This window comes from Aegilops tauschii, chromosome 2 (genome assembly GCF_002575655.3).
Source record: "Aegilops tauschii subsp. strangulata cultivar AL8/78 chromosome 2, Aet v6.0, whole genome shotgun sequence".
Lineage (NCBI taxonomy): Eukaryota > Viridiplantae > Streptophyta > Magnoliopsida > Poales > Poaceae > Aegilops > Aegilops tauschii.
This window is the reverse complement of record NC_053036.3, coordinates 16723895-16742197: the sequence shown is the minus strand read 5'-3', so window position 1 is coordinate 16742197 and position 18303 is coordinate 16723895. Positions and strand designations below refer to the sequence as shown.

At 44.5% G+C, this 18303-nt stretch overlaps 2 protein-coding genes across 2 annotated transcripts; both read right to left on the bottom strand.

Annotated features, from left to right (window-relative positions):
* Window positions 1-258: 258 nt before the first annotated feature.
* Window positions 259-926, bottom strand: LOC109764576 (basic blue protein-like). The gene is made up of 2 exons (XM_020323378.4): window positions 740-926; window positions 259-680 (listed from the first exon to the last, which is right to left on the bottom strand). Exons 1-2 carry the CDS (start codon window positions 924-926, stop codon window positions 472-474), a joined length of 396 nt encoding a protein of 131 aa, XP_020178967.1. The 3' UTR covers window positions 259-471.
* Window positions 927-14266: 13340 nt separating this feature from the next.
* Window positions 14267-14894, bottom strand: LOC109764575 (basic blue protein-like). The gene is made up of 2 exons (XM_020323377.4): window positions 14643-14894; window positions 14267-14559 (listed from the first exon to the last, which is right to left on the bottom strand). Exons 1-2 carry the CDS (start codon window positions 14809-14811, stop codon window positions 14351-14353), a joined length of 378 nt encoding a protein of 125 aa, XP_020178966.1. The 5' UTR covers window positions 14812-14894; the 3' UTR covers window positions 14267-14350.
* Between the last annotated feature and the right edge of the window lie 3409 nt (window positions 14895-18303).

The following is an 18303-nucleotide window of genomic DNA, read 5'->3' as shown; positions in this document are numbered from 1 at the left end:
TGTTTTTAGTTTGCATTTTGCCCAGAGGGCCGAAATATTCACCTGAAATTCGATGTAATATTTGAAAACTTTGAAAAAATACTTTAAGAACATCTGAATTCCTGTGCATTACTGAAATTTCAAAATTATTGTTTAAAAGGTAAATATTTCAGTGTCCACTGAAATTACTTAAATTCATCCACGTTTCACTTAAAGTGAAAACCAACTAGTCGTATACTTCCACTGGCTCTTCCGAATAGATATTGGTCCCCTAAAAAATAAACAATAGATGTTGCCGTCGCAAGGTGTCATGAATACATAATGAATCAGTCTTGAAAGAAACATGTTGAAGAATGAAGATACTAAACAAGTAGGAGACTTGAGCCAAGCATCAATTTATTTCTTCTGCCATCATTCGGTCATGAGCTCGCACCTTACAGACTTAGTACAAAGACACGCACATGTACGTATCATGAGAGGGATCATGTCTATCTATTGGACAGTGATGGCTATCTTCATGCCATTCTCACAGTGTAAAGGAGTTTTCACATAACATATGAAGAAGAATCTGCCACTGCTGGTGACCTTAATGTGGTCATTGCCGGAGCGGTAGGTCGGCGATGGGCGAGAGGCCGTGCATGCGTTGTAGTCTTCTTCTGAGACCTGCACCACGTTGTGCAAAATTGCCTTGTACTTGAACACTACACATGCATTAGTTAGACACAATATTGCATATCAGAATTCAAAAATAGCTAATCACTTGATTTAGAGTTCTCATCAAGCACATCGCCGACCTTGATTGGCTTGTCGTCCCCCCAATTGGAGATGCTGAAGAACCATCCGTCCTGGCGACCGACGTTCCATTCCTTGCTGTGGGCGATGGTGGTCGCACAGAAAATAGCCAGAAGCAGCACGAGAAGGGTGGGTACCATGGTTCCTCGTGCCATCAAGGGTGTTTCTCTCGACTTGTTCTCGCTACCGCAGATGACAAGAACAACAAAAAATGAAACAGTAGTTGATTCCTCAATTGATGGCTTGCGTTCCGTGAAGGACGTCTCCTTATATCATAGTATATATATATAGGCTTCGTCAGCTAGTAGTATTTTATGAGTATTGTTGCTAATAAGGTAATTCTTAATGTTCTCAAATAAATAGTGATGATAATCTTCCTTTACATGTCCCCAAGCCTGGCACATCATGTTGCCTTTACATCTAATGTTATATTGTGATATAAATAATTCTTAAACCACCAGCTTTGAGAAAAATATCCAAGTCAGGATGAAGACCTAGATTTGGCTTGGTGGTTGGATCCGACGAAGGCGGCGCTTGAGCGCTGTTCCATTCATAAAGGCGTTATTGTTGAAGAACCTCGCAGCCATTGTGGTGTCAAAAAATGGTTGGTGCAGATATGGTCATCGTGGTAGTTTGTTGATCGCTTCATGTTTTTTTTATCTCGCCTAGGCATAGCTTTGATCTTGTATGACTTTGCTTTTTGCCAGAGCGTTTTTTGTGTGTGCGCGTTTGTGTTGACTGTGCATCCTAACTATGCATAGGCCGGATGTGTACTCATTGTATTTGTATCCACTAGATGCTTTATTTTGAGTCAATAAAATTCATCCTTTGTCGAAAAAAAATCAGATAACAAACTAGAGCAGCCAACAACGACAAAATAGCACGTCAGTTGTTCAATCCACGAAGGGAGCAAACAAAAGTCAGCAATCACGAATGGAGTGGAACCTCGTACTCGAAATCGCCATGGAAGTTGCAACAGAAATCGCCAGAGAATAACCCGCTTCCCATCACCTGCTCTCTCTCCCATCGTACAATGGCTACTTGGCACCAAGTGATGCGTCGGGAAATGAAACTTAATACTCCCTCCGTTTCAAAATAAGTGACTCAACTTTGTACTATGTTAGTATAAAGTTGAGTCATTTATTTTGAAATAGAGAAAATAAAATATAAAGGCAAAAAGATTCTCGACGGGTGGTTAGTGACTACTGGAAAAGGTAAATTGCCTGATTTTTTGATAAAGGACATTTCATTGAATTGATATATCGAGGTGATACAATCGCATCTAAAGAATGCCCGGCCTCTGCATAACTCGATGCACACAGCCAAGAAGTCCAACCGACCCAAAAATAAAAACGTTTTACAACTTAAAAAGATAAATAAGTCCAGCCTATGATGTGGCAGATCCTATCCGGAGATCACACCGCCATCCATGGGGGGAGAAAACCTCCCTGGCCGTACGCTCCAGCCGCGTAGACGCCATCATAAAAAGGTCCCTGTCCTCCGGCCTCTGCAGGATAGACCAAGTACGGAGCCATCGCGTACATACATGAATAACCTACATAGGAGATGAAACACATTTTTTATTAAAAACCACATCATTCCTGGTAAGCCACAATGCCCAACATAAGGCAGCCGCCCCCACAAGAATATGTGCAGAAAATTGTTTATCAATACCCCTCAACCAATTGCCGAACATGTTACGAGCACTACGTGGTGGGTAAGTTGCCTGATAGGAAACAGACATCCTCCATCGGGAATCACAAAGCAAGATCGAATGGCTATAAAATTTGACTAAAGCCGAATTGTAATCAGTCCAATGAAAAATTAAAAACCCATAAAATTAACGTGGTAGGATCCATTAGTTTATCATAGTGTAGAAGATTTGGGCTAAGAAAAGCAATTTACATGTCCTGAAGCCCGACACATCATGCAATCTTTACATCTAATCTTAATTGTGATGCAAATAATTCTTAAACCACCAGCTCCGAGAAAAATATCCACGTCGAGAAATGGTGATCTATGTCCCTCATTGGTGGGCTCATAGTTTGAGATCTCATGTTGAACATATCGTCTGTGTTGGTAAAATAGATAACATCCCTTTTTACCTCGCCATGAGCGGGAATAGACTTGCAGAAGCGTCTGCTGATAAAAAGTGCTTTACCACTGAACCCACTAGTAACTGGCACCCACCCGCCTGCATTGACCTTCCCTTCGAACACTTCCACCTTGCGAGTGAACCTTATGGTATATTCAGGTATTTGCAATTGCCGCCTCACCATGAGTAGCTTCCCACATGACTCCATGAAGTGCTAGCTTACGTTGATGAGATCCTAGGGTTCATGGGGCACCTTCTCAGTGTCCCACTAGGATAAGAACCATTGACTTAAATTGAATTTCACAAACAAGATCATGTGCACACCCATAAATGGATGAACTGCCTATTGGTTTAGATCCAAGAAGTCCCACAGAACCTATGACCTTTCCCCAAGAAAAACAATGTTACTTGTTGTGTGAACAACGCAAAAAAAAAAAAAACTTATACTTGAGGTGCATTTTTTTCTTGTGAAAACAGCGCATCACACAATTCCAATGAAAATAAAATTTACAACATTTTCCACACCGAGTTCATATATCATAGTTTTGAAGAAAATCCATGCAATGATTCCAACCAACAAACTTACAAAGAACTTTCACATTCATTTCATAGATCAAAATTTTGAAAACCCAAATTTTTGCACAGAAAACCTTGTAGCAAGAAGAATTTCCCATTGCATTCCGATCCATCCATAACACGAGAACATGATTTTCAAGTCAGCGGGCAGCACTGACTCGCTGTTTTTTGTACTCCGTCCATCTTCTCACTTATACTCATATATGATAAAGCTTTTTGTGAAATATATGATAAAACTATTTTTAAGGGAATATGTGAAAACTAATTAAAGTGTACTTATTCGAGAATTGTCCTATTTATTTCTAAAGAAACATTAAAATTAACGTGGTAGGATTCATTAGTTTGTGATAGCCTGAATATTTGGAGAAAATGAGTGGGAGATGGCGGTGGGAGGTGAGGCGAAAAAACAAACAAAATAGATGGTGGTGGGAGGTGAGGAAAAAAACATGGAGGGGAAGCTAGCAAGTCCCCCTTTAGGAGTAGAGATAAAGCTTTTTTGTGAAATATATGATAGAACTAAAAAAATTAAGGGATATGTGAAAACTAGTTAAATGTACTTGTCTGAAAACTGTCCTACTATTCTGACAAAAAATAAAATGAGCGAGTTTCTGATAGCCTAGAAGATCTAGAGTAAGTAAAACAATTTACATGTCCCCAGGCCCGGCACATCATGCTGCCTTTACATCTAATGTTATATGTGATGTAAATAATTCTTAAACCACCAGCTTGAGAAAAATATCCAAGTCGAGGAACGATCATAAATGCCCCTCGTTGGTGGGCCCATGGTTTGAGATCTCATGTTGAACATATCGCCTGTGTCAACAAAATAGATAACATCCGCTTCTATCTCCCCATGAGCAGGAATGGATTTGCAAAAGGGCCTGCTGATAAAAAGTGCCTGACCATCGAGCCCACTAGTAACTGGCACCCACCCGCCTTCATTGACCTTCGCTTCGAATACTTGAACCTTGCGAGTGAATTTCATGGTATATTCGGGTATTTGCAATTGCCGCATCACCAGGAGTAGCTTTCCACGCGACTCCACGAAGTGCCAGCTTACGGTGACGAGATCCTTGGGTTCGTGGGGCACCTCCTCATCGTCCCACCAATGTACGGCGTCCATAATCATGCTATCTCCAGTGCTCTTCATCAGTTCGTAAACGGCACGCTTGTCATCATCATCTTCACTCGCCTCAGGATTCGTGGCCATCTTGCGCTCATACTCGCCGTCTTCTTCATCATCGTCCCACACATGAAAATGATAATCCATTGGTGTATGCCAGATGTGACGGTCAATGCCAGCAACACTGGGTATCCCATTGCTGTCGAAGGCAATAGCGAGGGAGACAAGGTCATAGGCCTGGGTGATGCCATAAAGTTCATCTCCGAGAAAGGCAATGTCGATGATGTACACATAGGGAGGCGTTCGTGGCTTGGGTGTCCACGCCCCTTTTCCCGGCCGGATTAAGATGAGTGGGTAATTCCAGTTGTTGGTCAGGACGGCGATGACGTCATCAGGGGTCGACCGCATGAGCACCTTGTGGATCTTGAAAAACTTGGAACGCTCGCGGATGATATTCCGCAGCTCGTGGAGCGGCACAGTCGTGCCGGAGAAAGGATTGTGCATGAAGTAACTATGCTGGTTCCCGGGGCCGATGCGGTCGATGGCGAGCCATTCATCCGTGGAGCCGATGCACGTCGCATCCTCGGGCAAAGAGGGCAGCCGATACAAGGGATCGGTGCCGTCGGGCGTCAACAAGTAGCCATCCGACAATACGATCCAGGGCACCTGCCGAGGCGCCGGAACCCGCATGTGCTCGCGTAGCGCCGTCTTCCATGAACGACACACCGCCCGGAACCGAGCGCAGTCAGCCGAGGCCGAGTGCCGAGAAGGACGGCACGCCTCCCGGAACTGGGCGCGGGTAGAGGCCATGGAGAGAAGAAACCGCCGAACCTTAGACCACGCCGCGGATAGCAGACCGCGGTCACCGGAGGAGCCAGGGAGGCGGTCGATGATGAGGCCTAGGAGCTCCTGGGGAAGTTCGGACCACGGCGGGATTGACGTCGTCGGTGACATGGACTTCCCCGGCTGGTTCATCGCTGGCGAACGGACGGTGTGGCGTGACTTTCTTTTGGTTGGGATTGGGATGGCGCGGCGTGACTTTTTTTGCGTGTACTTTCTGCTGCGAGAGTCTACACGTGCACCCCTCGGTAGACATATATGGAGCCGAGCTATGATGAATTTGGTCCGAAATAGAGATGGAGTCCGGGACCGGAACGCACCAGCCGCGTTTTTTCCTTTTTTGATTTGATTTGATAATAAACACCGCTACTTCGTTATTACAAACCAATCAAAGATTGTTCAGTACACCCCTAAGAAATAAAAAGATTGTTCAGTACATGATGCCTTGAAACGATGAGAGACGAGCGACGAGTGTTTCGGCATGGATTCGTGCCCGTACGTGAGTCCGCTTCTCTTCTAGGATTTGGGGATGTTTTTTTAAAAAAAATTGAGCACCGATTTTGACTCCATGGCGCCAACCTCGACACCGGCCACTCCGCCTCGACATCGATCCCGGCATTATTCGCACGGTACACCACCTTACGCTCTCAGCTACCTCGACATCGGCACAAAGGGCTATCACCTTGTTTGAGCAACCTTGTCGGTTTTCACTCCAGCCACGACCTTCGGGATGCATCGACCATTACGACTGTGGGGGGTGTCTGTCGGCTTACCTTCGGATTCTTCTCCAGTCACGCTGCTACCATTGTGACTGCGGGGGGATGTTGAGTATTATGATTATTAGGAAAGATAAATGGCGTAGGATCTTACCCTACCTTGTCTTGTACTTCAAGTTGATCATTGTACTCTTATATATATATGCCCACAAGGCTCCAGCAATAAACACTAATTCCACCAATCTCCCTCTATATCCCCTCTAACAACTCCTTCCAACCCATGAAGGTAATAGACATCCCCATGTGCGGTTTCAGATCAAGAAAATCGGTTCGTGCCACTAACAAATTGATATTCGATTGCTTCACTGAAACTTCATGAATTGATCTGTGTCATTAGTGCTTCCGTAAAAATTACTTGAGTCAAAAAGTCACGCTTTGTAAGTTTGGCCAAGCATATTATATAGAAAATTCTGAAGGTAAACAATACCAAATCAATATCAATATATTCACCATTAGAGAAGCGTGTTGATGCAGATTCTCGTAGCTAGGTTATACCTCCGAGCCACGGGAATTTTTCCCTCGAATCGATCTGTAGATCGAGCACCGAATGTGTGGTGTATCTGTAGGTATTCATGCATATGGAACCACCGATCGGGCGGAGCTTCGCTGTCCAGAACTAAGCTATGCTGAAGAACTAGAGGGGGAGGAGCAGCCTTGCGGCGTAGGAACAATTTCCCTTGCGCCAAGAGATGTGTCTATGGAGGGGGGTTCGTCCTGCTCAATAGTGTCCATTGCAATACTCTTGCTAGTTCCCCTTCGATGCTGGAAAGAAGTCCACATACCTCCCTCAAGTTTCAGGAGTAGTCTACTTAACCCCCTCAACTACAAAACCGGGTATAACACCCCCTAAACTTTACAAAACCATTTAAAACACCCCCTGAGAGCTGTAGAAGTGGTTTTGAGAGCAGTTTTGTCCACGTGGCCTGCAACCACATATTTCTCCGTGGAGCGTCGATATAAGCGCCGTCTTGGGCCGTGCATCCTTGCCATCAGAAACCCCACCGCTATCTGATGCTGCAACTCGCATTCGCTCCTATCCCCATAGCTCATGTCGCCACTTTGATCCCCATACTTCTCGACTTGTGCCTGGGGCAGCTTCACGTGGCTGTCGGACCTTCAGTAGCTGAACTCATTGATCTGTTAGCTATAGGTTTACAAGGCTGATTAATTAGTTAGAGAAGCGTGTCAACGTTATGAATTTTTTGGCTTCAGCAAGTTGAGTTATTTGTTGGAGAAGCAACGTTCATCAATTTTATACCTCCAATCTGCAGACGAGACCAGACTCAGTTGCAGACTTGCAGTCAAGTTGGATCCTTGCTGCCTCACACGCACGCTCTCGTGTATGGCGCACCGCTGACACCATATCCATTTTCACATTGTTGGACTAGCTCAACGTTGCCAGGTACTCTCCGGCTGGTGATACGCGACGATGACAACATACACGGACGATTCTGCTGGAGCCTCCTCCGTGGCAACTTGATCTATCCTGATCAATTAGCAACAACGCGTACACTGCAGCCAGCCGGTTAATCAATCTTCACTAGTAGAAAAGGGTTACTAATGCCTCGCCCCTTTAGTCCCGGTTCTTACACGAACCGGGACTAAAGGCCATCCACGTGGACGCAGCCTGGAGCTCCACCTTTAGTCCCGGTTGGTGTTCCCAACCGGGACTAAAGGAAATTTTATGATATTTTTTTTTGAAATTTTTTTTGTGATTTTTTTTAATTTTTTTTTGATTTTTAAATTTCTGAATTATTTTAACCTCTAATCTCTAATCATCACCCCTCATCACTGCTCAATTTATCCTCTAATCTCTAATCACCCCTCATCATCTAACTTTCCGGACGGTCACCCATCCTCTCACTACTCCAGCCTGAGCACGCTTAACTTCTGGGTTCTATTCTCCCTCGTTTCCAAGTCTGCACTTGTTGTTTTCCTGACAATAGTAAGATGTCAATTCTATTAACCCTTAGGAATTTAGCTTGAGCATGAAGTGACACATTTCACTGTTTGAGTTTGAAACTATTGTTTTAAAAATAATAATTATTTAGTAACACTAATATTTCTGGAATAATTAGTTTGACCATTGTTTGACCACTGTTTGACCAGATTTGACCAAAATTCAAAAAAAACTGAAATAATTATTTAGTAACACTAATATTCTAGAATAATTAGTTTGACCATTGTTTGACCACAGTTTGACCACAATTTGAATTTTTTTTAATTTTTTTGCCTCTCCAGATCTTAAAAGCCCTGTATCTTTTTTCTGTTAGGTTTTTGAGGATTTTGAAAATGTTTAACGGGGTGCCCCCGGTTAAATTCGGATGTAACTTTTCAAGTAGATGATTTTTCATATAAAAAACTTTTTCATCCGAGTTCGTATGCAAAAGTTATGCCCATTTTAACAAATTCCAGGGAGATTTTGCAAATAAAGTCGAAATTCATATTTGTTAATTTTCCCAACAACTAGACCACATATCACATGGGAAACTTATTTTATTTTATTTTTTTGACATTTTCATCATTTTCTTTTGTTTTTTCTAAAACTGAAAAGGCGGTCGGGGGGGGGGGGGGGGGTAGAGTTTGATGGGCCCTTTAATAGCAAAAAGAATTTTCATAAAGAATGTTTTTGTTAGACATTTTAATAGCAAAAAGCATTATCATAAAGATTTTTTTGTTAGAAACTAAAATAACAAAATCTGTTTTTGAATAGAATCATAAAACACAGTAATAACAAAATCAAAGAATTCAAATTTGAAAACTAATGGCACTAACAGAAAGTTTATAATTTTTGTGACCTAAAAGCAAAAAGAATTAAAAAATAAAATTTAATAAAATAAATGAAAATAGCAACAGTAAGTATTTTGTTGTAAGTAGAAACAAAATAAAATAAATAAAGCAACAAAGAAAAAAAAGTGCCATCTATTGGGCCGTGCCTGAATACGACTAGAAACCCAACCATGGGCCAGGATTCAGGCCCGCAGGTGGCCCAGTAGGCCCACGGGCACACAATGTACGGTTAGGCCCGAAAGCCTGCAATTGAGAGGAGCTCGAGAGGGTGGGCGCAGCAGCGTTTATAAACCACTCTCGAGCTCTCTCAACTAGCGAGGTGGGACTAAACTTTGGCCGCGACGCGGGTAGCACATGTCCTTTGGTCCTGGTTGGTGCCACCAACCGGTACTAATGGGCATCACATCCTTTAGTCCCGGTTCGTGGCACCAACCGGGACTAAAGGGCCCAGGTGAACCGGGACTAATGCCTTAGCCGCACGAACCGGGACCAATGCTCACATTAGTCCCGGTTCGTGACTGAACCGGGACTAATGTAAATATTGCCCTGTGAGGAAAGCCCTGTTTTGTACTAGTGCTTGACACCGACCGGAAGGCAGCACATGCACATACACAAGCTCATGATCGATCCTTACTTAGATCGATTCAGCACTAGTGCACACAACAACACTCAAAACGATCAGCAGCTACTGCCCATGTGCATGCACCCTTTCATTTGCCTCTCGGGTGGCGGCGTGGCGCCATAGCTGCTCCGGGCTCCATCTCTTGCTGCGCCCAGCTCCGGATAGGTCTTCCCGCTACCGTTGTCCATGGACATGAAGAACTCGTAGAGCTCGGCAAGTTCCTGCACGGATGTTGCATTGCCAACTACCACGATGCAATCATGCAGCCACGCTACAGGACCTTCACACATCTTCGCCGTGCCCCGGTTATGTATAGCCATGTTGAACCACTCCATCTAGTACTCATCACTGCCACCACTGACGGAAGCAGCATGAGCAGCACCACGAGGCACTACGAGCCAGTGCATAGTAGGGGAGAGATTTGAGTCCCTGACAAGTGGGCCGTATCTTCACCTCAGCCAGTTGAATCACGCCAGATTGCAAAACCGCCTACTAAAACCGCTTATAACATGATGTGGGGGTCATTTGTCTGGTTTTGTAAACATCAGGGGGTGATATACCCGGTTTTGTAGTTGAGGGGGTTAAGTAGCCGATTTCTGAAACTTCAGGGGGTTATGTGGACTTCTTTCTTCGATACTGGTAGCCAACATATTAGCATGCCAAACATTGGAAACTCCAAGACTTGCCATTTTTTGGTGGCGAAGTAAAATCAATCATGCTCTAGGTCTTTAACATCAATACCTATCTTGAGCAAGAATAACCATATGAAAACTTGCCGCAAGCATTTTGTCCTTATTACAGTTGAAAGGCACAGTCCAGTGCCTGATCGATGCACGCGTGGTGAGCCAACGGCGGTACTCGTGAACCTCTGACATTGTCGTGTTTGTCAGGGGAAGGGGTGGCAGTAGGGTGGTAGTGGGAGAATATCAGGTGCTCCGGTAGCATCTCGGCCATTGGATCGTGATCCAACAGGCAACATTCACGGGATGTGGATTCAAATGTCATTTCAAAAATGTTTTGGGGTTTTCTACAAAATTCGCATTAACCAAATGTTGTCCATTCGATTGATGATCCAATGGTCGAGATGCACTGGGAGCACCTTATCATCAGGTGCTACCGGAGCACCTGATATTCTCCCGGGTGGTAGCGCTGCAGAATGCCACCAACATTGTCCTTGTGGTGGCCGACGATAGTACTCAGACTTCCTCTCCCTCCGCACCTAATTAGGATTGGTTGTCAGAGTCCCGTCCAAAAATGGATTGGTTGTTAAGAGTGAAACCGTTAACACACTCGAAGGGGATCCTTTCCTTGTATACTAGTAGGTGCTAGGAAGACATGACCAAGTTTCATAATTGTGTTTGGTGCCCCCTATCAGGGCATATACTCCGTCCGTCCTAAATTACTTGTCGTAGAAATGGATATATCTAAACGTATTTTTAGTTCTAGATACATCCATTTCCGCGACAAGTGATTCGGGATAGAGTACGTGAGAGCTCTTTCTCTTTGTTTGGTTGACCGAGATCAATTCGAATAGCCACCACCGTAAAGGAGCTAGTTCGCATGTTCCTTAATGTTCAAGGTGTTAAAATAATGTATCAAATATTCAGTATATAGGTTGTGCTACAGTTGGATTTGTAATTAGCGGTACATTAGGTGTTTGAGTCGGACATGTGTAACTCAGGACTATTATATATAGTCATCACGGGTAGCCAAATAGACTAGACATAAGTTATAGGCTAAGACAAAGATCACGAGAAGGACAGTCCGGGAGTCTGTGGCAAGGATGACCGGACCGGCCGTGATGCGGCGGTCGGAGCGCTGTCTCGTGGCCTTGGAGGCTTATCGAAGATTGTGTCATGTGATTTGGTACATGAGGAGGTGTGCATGTAGTCATGTTCCGGGGATATGGCCATGTTGATGAACCTCGTTAACAAATCTCGGTGTCATTGCTCGTGCTTGTGTGACTGCTTGTCCTTGACGGATCGACGATGGCCTCGAATTATTCTAACACAAGGTATTGTCAGTAGAATGAAAGAAACTTGTATCTAGTGTTTTTTTTATTTCAGTTTGGAAATATTACATCCACCACCGAAATCACAGAAATACAGTTAGTTTTAGTGTTTTTAGTTTGCATTTTGCCTAGAGGGCCGAAACATTCACCTGAAATTCAACGTGATATTTGAAAACTTTGAAAAATACTTTAAGAACATCTGAATTCCTGTGTATTACTGGAACTTCAAAATTATTGTTCGAAAGGTAAATACTTTAGTGTCCACTGAAATTACTTAAATTCATCGACGTTTCACTTAAAGTGAAAACCAACTAGTCATATACTTCCACTAGTGGTATGCTTCCATTGGCTCTTCCGAATAGATATTGGTTAGCTGAAACTGGACTTTCACAAGGCTTATGACACGGTTAGCTGGTCTTTCCTTCGGAATGTCTTCTCCGTAAGGGCTTCGATGATCGTTGGGTGACTAGGGTGATGCAGATGGTATCCTCGGGTCGGACCGCGGTGAACATTAATGGGGAGATCGGCCCATTCTTCCCCACTTTCTGTGGGGTTCGCCAGGGCGACCCCTTCTCCCCGTTCCTGTTTAACATGGTGGTCGATGCTCTGACCGCCATCCTTGATAAGGCCAAGGCTGCGGGCCACATTAAGGGTATAGTCCCGCATCTTGTTGGGGAGAACGGGATCTCCCTTCTCCAATATGCGGATGACACCATCATCATGGTGGAAGGCTCGGCGAGTGATATTTCGAACCTCAAGTTCCTTCTGCTATGCTTCCAGCAGATGTCTGGCCTCAGGGTCAATTTCGACAAGAGCGAGGTGATGGTCTTGGGCTACTCCCAAGACGAGAGCCGGAGTATTGCGGATCGGCTTAACTGCCAGCTTGGGAGCTTCCCCACGACTTATCTGGGGATACCCGTTAGTGATTCTAGGCTCACGGTGGCCGACCTGCGCCCCACGGTGGGGAAGCTTCAGCACCGTATCGAGCCCTGGCAAGGTCGGTGGCTCTCGAAAGCGGCTCGTACGGTGCTCATTAACTCGTCCCTCTCCAGTCTGCTCTTGTTCATCATGAGCTTCTACAGCCTTCCGGAGACGCTTCATCACGAGATCGCCACTGTTCAGGGGCGTTTCTTCTGGGCCGGTGAGGGCGACAAGCAGAAGTACCACATGGTTAGGTGGTCAGAAATCTGCAAGCCTCGCGACCAGGGTGGACTCGGGATCATGTCATCCAAACGCATGAACATTGCCCTCCTGACTCGGTGGCTTTGGCGGATTGCCAACGGAGATGGTGGCCTGTGGCTTCGCATCATTCAGCAGAAATACCTCCGAGGCCAGCCTCTCGCTTTCTGCCAGTGGTCTGGGGGATCCCAGTTCTCGCAATCCGTCATCCAGCTCCTCCCAGTCCTCCGGATTGGGACCTCGATCGAGGTCGAATCCGGCACTGTCACATTGTTCTGGTTCGACAGATGGACTGGCGACATGCCCCTTGCGGTTGCCCCCACAGATCTCGGTCGCGGCAGCCCTTATTGACTTAGGGCAACTCTCATTCCGGAGGCCTTTTGGCCCGGCTGAGACCGCCGACTGGCAGGAGCTGCTCGACTGCATTGCCTTGCACGAGCCTGATCTTACGACCGAAGATGACAGGTCTAGTTGGCGACTAGAGCCTTCTGGACAATTCTCCACCAAGTCTCTTTACCAGGCCATCGCCCCCTCGCCTGGCCATGAGGCGCTCACCTCCATCTGGGAGATTCGCCTTCCCCTGAAAATTAGGATCTTCTTACGGCAATGGATCCGCGGCCACCTCCCGTCTGGCGTGGAGGTCTTGAAGCGCAATGGCCCGGGTGATGGGCGCTGCCCGCTCTGCGGGCCGGAAGAGGATTCGAATCATATCTTCTTCACCTACGTGTCCGCGCAGTTCCTATGGAGTTGTTTCCGTGAGATAGTGGGTGGAAGCTGGGACCACAACAACTTCCCCGCTCTCTTCGCCGAACTCCAGACGATCCCACCCGCAATGCGCCACATTAGGTGGCTGGCCATTGGGGTGCTGGCCTGGACGTTGTGGACTGTTAGGAATAAACTTGTGATTCAGCGCATTCCTCTTCGTTGTGCTACTGACGCTTTGTTCAAATGGTCTGGTTACTTGCAGCTTTGGCGGCCGCTTAGCCGCCCCAGGGAGAGAGACGCCATCACCTCCATCATCACCCAGCTTCCCGCGATGGCTCTCCGGATGGCTCCACCGCTTCCCCCACCACCACCGGAGCCAGATTAGATCGTCGTCTTCTCGCCATCGCCACCGCCCTGCCGTTTTTGTGTTGTTTCGTTGTGTGCCTGTGTTGGGCTTGTTGTGTTGTGCCCACAGCTGAACTTGGGTATGTTTGTCGGTGTGTGTGTGTTGGACCGTGCCTGCGGTGGCTTTGGGTGAGTGTGTGTGGTGTTTTGTTGTGACCTTGATACTTTGTGCTTGGTGGTTGCTTTATTTATAAAGCGGGGCGAAAGCCTTTTTGGGTAATAGATATTGGTCCCTCTTCGCAAAAAGAAAAAGAAAAATAAAATAGATATTGGTCCCCTAAAAAATAAACAATAGATGTCGCCGTAGCAAGGTGTCATGAATACATAATCAGTTTCGAAAGAAGCATGTTGAGGATCAAGACAAGTAGGAGACTTGAGCCAAGCATCAATTTATTTCATCTGCCATCATTCTGTCATGAGCTCGCACCTTAAAGACTTCGTACAGAGACACGCCTATCTATTGGACAGTGATGGCTATCTTCATGCCATTCTCACAGTGTAAAGGAGTTTTCACATAACATATGAAGAAGAATCTGCCACTGCTGGTGACCTTAATGTGGTCATTGCCGGAGCGGTAGGTCGGCGATGGGCGAGAGACCGTGCATGCGTTGTAGTCTTCTTCTGAGACCTGCACCACGTTGTGCGCAATTGCCTTGTACTTGAACACTGCATGCATTAGTATTAGTTATAAACACAAGATTACATATCAGAATTAAAAAATAGCCAATCACTTGATTTAGAGTTCTCACCAAGCACATCGCCGACCTTGATTGGCTTGTCGTCCCCCCAATTGGAGATGCTGAAGAACCATCCGTCCTGGCGACCGACGTTCCATTCCTTGCCGTGGACGACGGTGGCCGCGCAGAAAATAGCCAGAAGCAGCACCAGAAGGGTGGGTACCATGGTTCCTCGTGCCATCAATGGTGTTTCCCTCGACTTGTTCTCGTTACCGCAGATCACAAGAACAACAAAATGAAACAGAGTAGTCAATTCCTCAATTGATGGTTGCGTTCGGTGAAGGACGTCTCCTTATCATATATATAGGCTTCGTCGGCTAGTAGTATTTTATGATTATTGTTCCTAATAAGGTAATTCTTAATATTCTCAAATAAATAGTGATGATAATCTTCCTTTAAATTAGACGAATCTGATGTTCAACATTAATTTGTAGACAATCAAATCCTATCAATGCAAATGGTTGAGGATGCATTTTATTTCCTTCTTGAAGATATAGTGAACATTTTTTTTACATTTGTTAATTGTATGTCAAATATTTACGTATATTAGCAGTATTTAATGATATATTTATAGTAGCCCAACATTTAGAATGCAGAAATATTTTTAGTCCACAGGGGTTGCTAAGGTTGACATTTAAAACGTGCTAACAAAGGATGGTCGGAAACCATGATTTGTGATTGTGTACCCAAATCAGTTGACACTGTAAATGGAGTTTGAATAACATGTCGGGTTCATATAAGAATTTTATACTAGGGTAGTTTGGAATATTGGAAATAAAAATATAGATTAACTTTATTTCAGATTATTATATGTTTTTCCCTCCTTAGATGGTGAAATATGCCACATAGTTTTACCGTCAACCAGTTGAGCACTTGTAAGGAACAACATACTTTCACTCAAGAAAGATCAGTCAACATTTAATTATACCATCTCATCATGTAGCAGTGCTAATGAAGAATAATTGCTTTATGGATCCTCATTTGATTTATGGTTCTAAGACGCATGTGCAAGTACGAACTGAGTGTAGCTTAGATGATCAGGCTCCTTGTGGTGGAACCAAACTACCAAGCTTCGAGTCCTAGACTTGACACTATTGTTCGTATTTTTATAAATTTATTTCAGCATTTCCTATGATATTCATTTAGTGGTAGTGGACGTTCCAGCTAACTATGGAATGTCTATGATGAGTTTGTCAATTTTAACATGTTGTGCGGACTCACTCTCTCGAAATTGGAGGTGCTCATAGGATAGGGCTCCTGAAATAAATTTACATGGACTACTTGGACTATTGCGTACATGGGCTGAAAGCATGAAGTCTATAATGGGCTTGGTCCATTCGTACTATGAACAACTACGGATCCAGACTGTCCGCTGACTTCCACTCCCGAGCAATGGGCAGCGAACTGCCGCCGCCACCAGCAAGTGCCCCAGCGAAACCTACATCGATCCCCTCCGCCGCCGCCACCATCACCATCTAGGTGCTGCGTGTCGACGCGCTTGCGGGTATCACGATCCGCATCACGGAGAAATCAGTTGAGCAAAGTACCATGGAATCAGTTAACAAGGTTCCTAAAATTGCTTTATGTTTTCAAAAGTAAATTTTGCAGTCTCAAAATGTTGTAGTTATTTGAAAGGAAAAATATCACCTCTCTTCTACTTCGATCAACATTATTCCAATAACTATGTCAATTTCATTCTTCAAAGATTTTCAAGCCTTTATGAGACTCGGGGCGAACTAAGCGAAGAATAGTTTTTTATACCAATTTTTTGTACTTATTTAAATATTTTTTATTTTATTAAAATACTAATGAGTATATTTTGTTATTTAGTTGACATAGTGAACCATATAACAATTTTATTTTTCTGGAACCAAATAACGATGTTGTTAAATATTAATTGTACTATTCTCTGTAATTGATCATTCTAATGCATTTCACTAAACAATGGTTCGGCTAAATTTAAATTGTAGTCGAATTAATTTTTGACAATTGTATACATTATACTATGCATACGTATATATTTGTGTGTATGTGTAGGTGTATATTTTCATATCATTAGCTATATATCATGGTAGAGACCTCTCATGTGCGGCGACAACTTAATATCTTAGTAATGGTTTCTAGTGTATGAATATACTAGAATATAAATTGAACTATTTGTAAATATGTTGCAAGTTAGGGTCAGTCATAAGTTGACAATATGTACATGCTCTTCTCTCATAAGGACAATCCAAAACAAAGTGTTGTGTACTATAACAATTGTAGTAGTTTCTTCCCCCAAAGCACTTCCCCTTGTTTGACATTGTGCCCTAATATGTTTTGAGCAAAAGAGACAAGTCTTCTTCAAAATCATTTACTGGGCAAGTAGTGTCGTCTTCTTCTTCATTTGAAGCACACACAACCACTTTCCCCGTGTTCAATGCAAGATTTGAGTTCTTCACCGCGCAAGCATAGCATTGGCTCGAGAACGAACATTACCATAACTTCATTGGAGGCATGCATCAAAGTCCAGATGTTGATGAACTAACATTACCATAGTATGGTCATCCAAGGACCATGGCCCGAAGGAACTTGTTAATGACAAATTGATCTTCCTTGCATGAGCACACAAAGTTACACAAATCCAAGACAAATGTCTTCAACCTCCGACACACCTCCTCAGCGGTCTCTTCATCATTCTTCACAAATAAATTTTCCTCTTGCCTGAGAAAGCCCAGCCTGGATCTTTCGATATGAACATCACCTTGGAACATGTCATTAAGGCAATCCTAACTCTCATTTGCTATCTTGAACAGAGCAACAAAATCATTATATTCTTTTATCACATCGATTGGAAGCATGTTGAGTGCGGTAGCATTGATTTGATCATCAACGACTTCCCTTGGAGTGAGACTTGAAGGGTCCTTGGGCTTGAAACCATGGACACTCACCCACCAAAGTTGCATGGAAGCACTCCGAATGTGAGACTCCATAACGAGTTTCCACTAAGCAAAATGTTTAGCCTTCAAAGGAGGCGGTGTACGAATACCGCTGTCGCCGATGTGTTCAGTGGCATGGTGGTCGCGCCGAGCCTGATGCTGCCGGCCGACACGAACCACCACAAGTACCTTGTGGTGGACCGGGACGGGCGCCTCGTGATCGTGCTCAAGGAGACCACAGGTCGGCAGACGCTGCCGTCCTTCACAATGCGTATCCTCCACACCGGTGGCGACGAGTGGGAGGAGACGGACGACATCGGCGATGATGCATTGTTCGTCGTAGGTAACAGTTTGTTGTGCGTGTCGACCAAGAAGCACCCGTAGATGAGGGCGGGTTGTGTCTACTACACCGAGGACGACGGCCAACATGGCATCGGCATCTAGGTATTGAGCTTCAAGGGTGGAACAATGGAGAAGGTCGAGGGCCTGGGGGTGCACTGGAGGTGGCCGCTGTTGGAATGGTTCACGCCTTCCAACCCATGATGGTAATAGACATGAGCAATTTTAACATGCTCCCTCTTACCCCATTTTTCACATGGGAGGTAAAAATATAAAAGTTAATAAAACCCACTATTTAATGAAATCAACGGTCCATATCTATTTTATACTCTTACCTCTCATATGAAAAGAGAAGGTAAGAGGGAGCATGTTAAAAAACCTCGATAAACATTCCCTTGTGGGGTTTCTGAATCAAG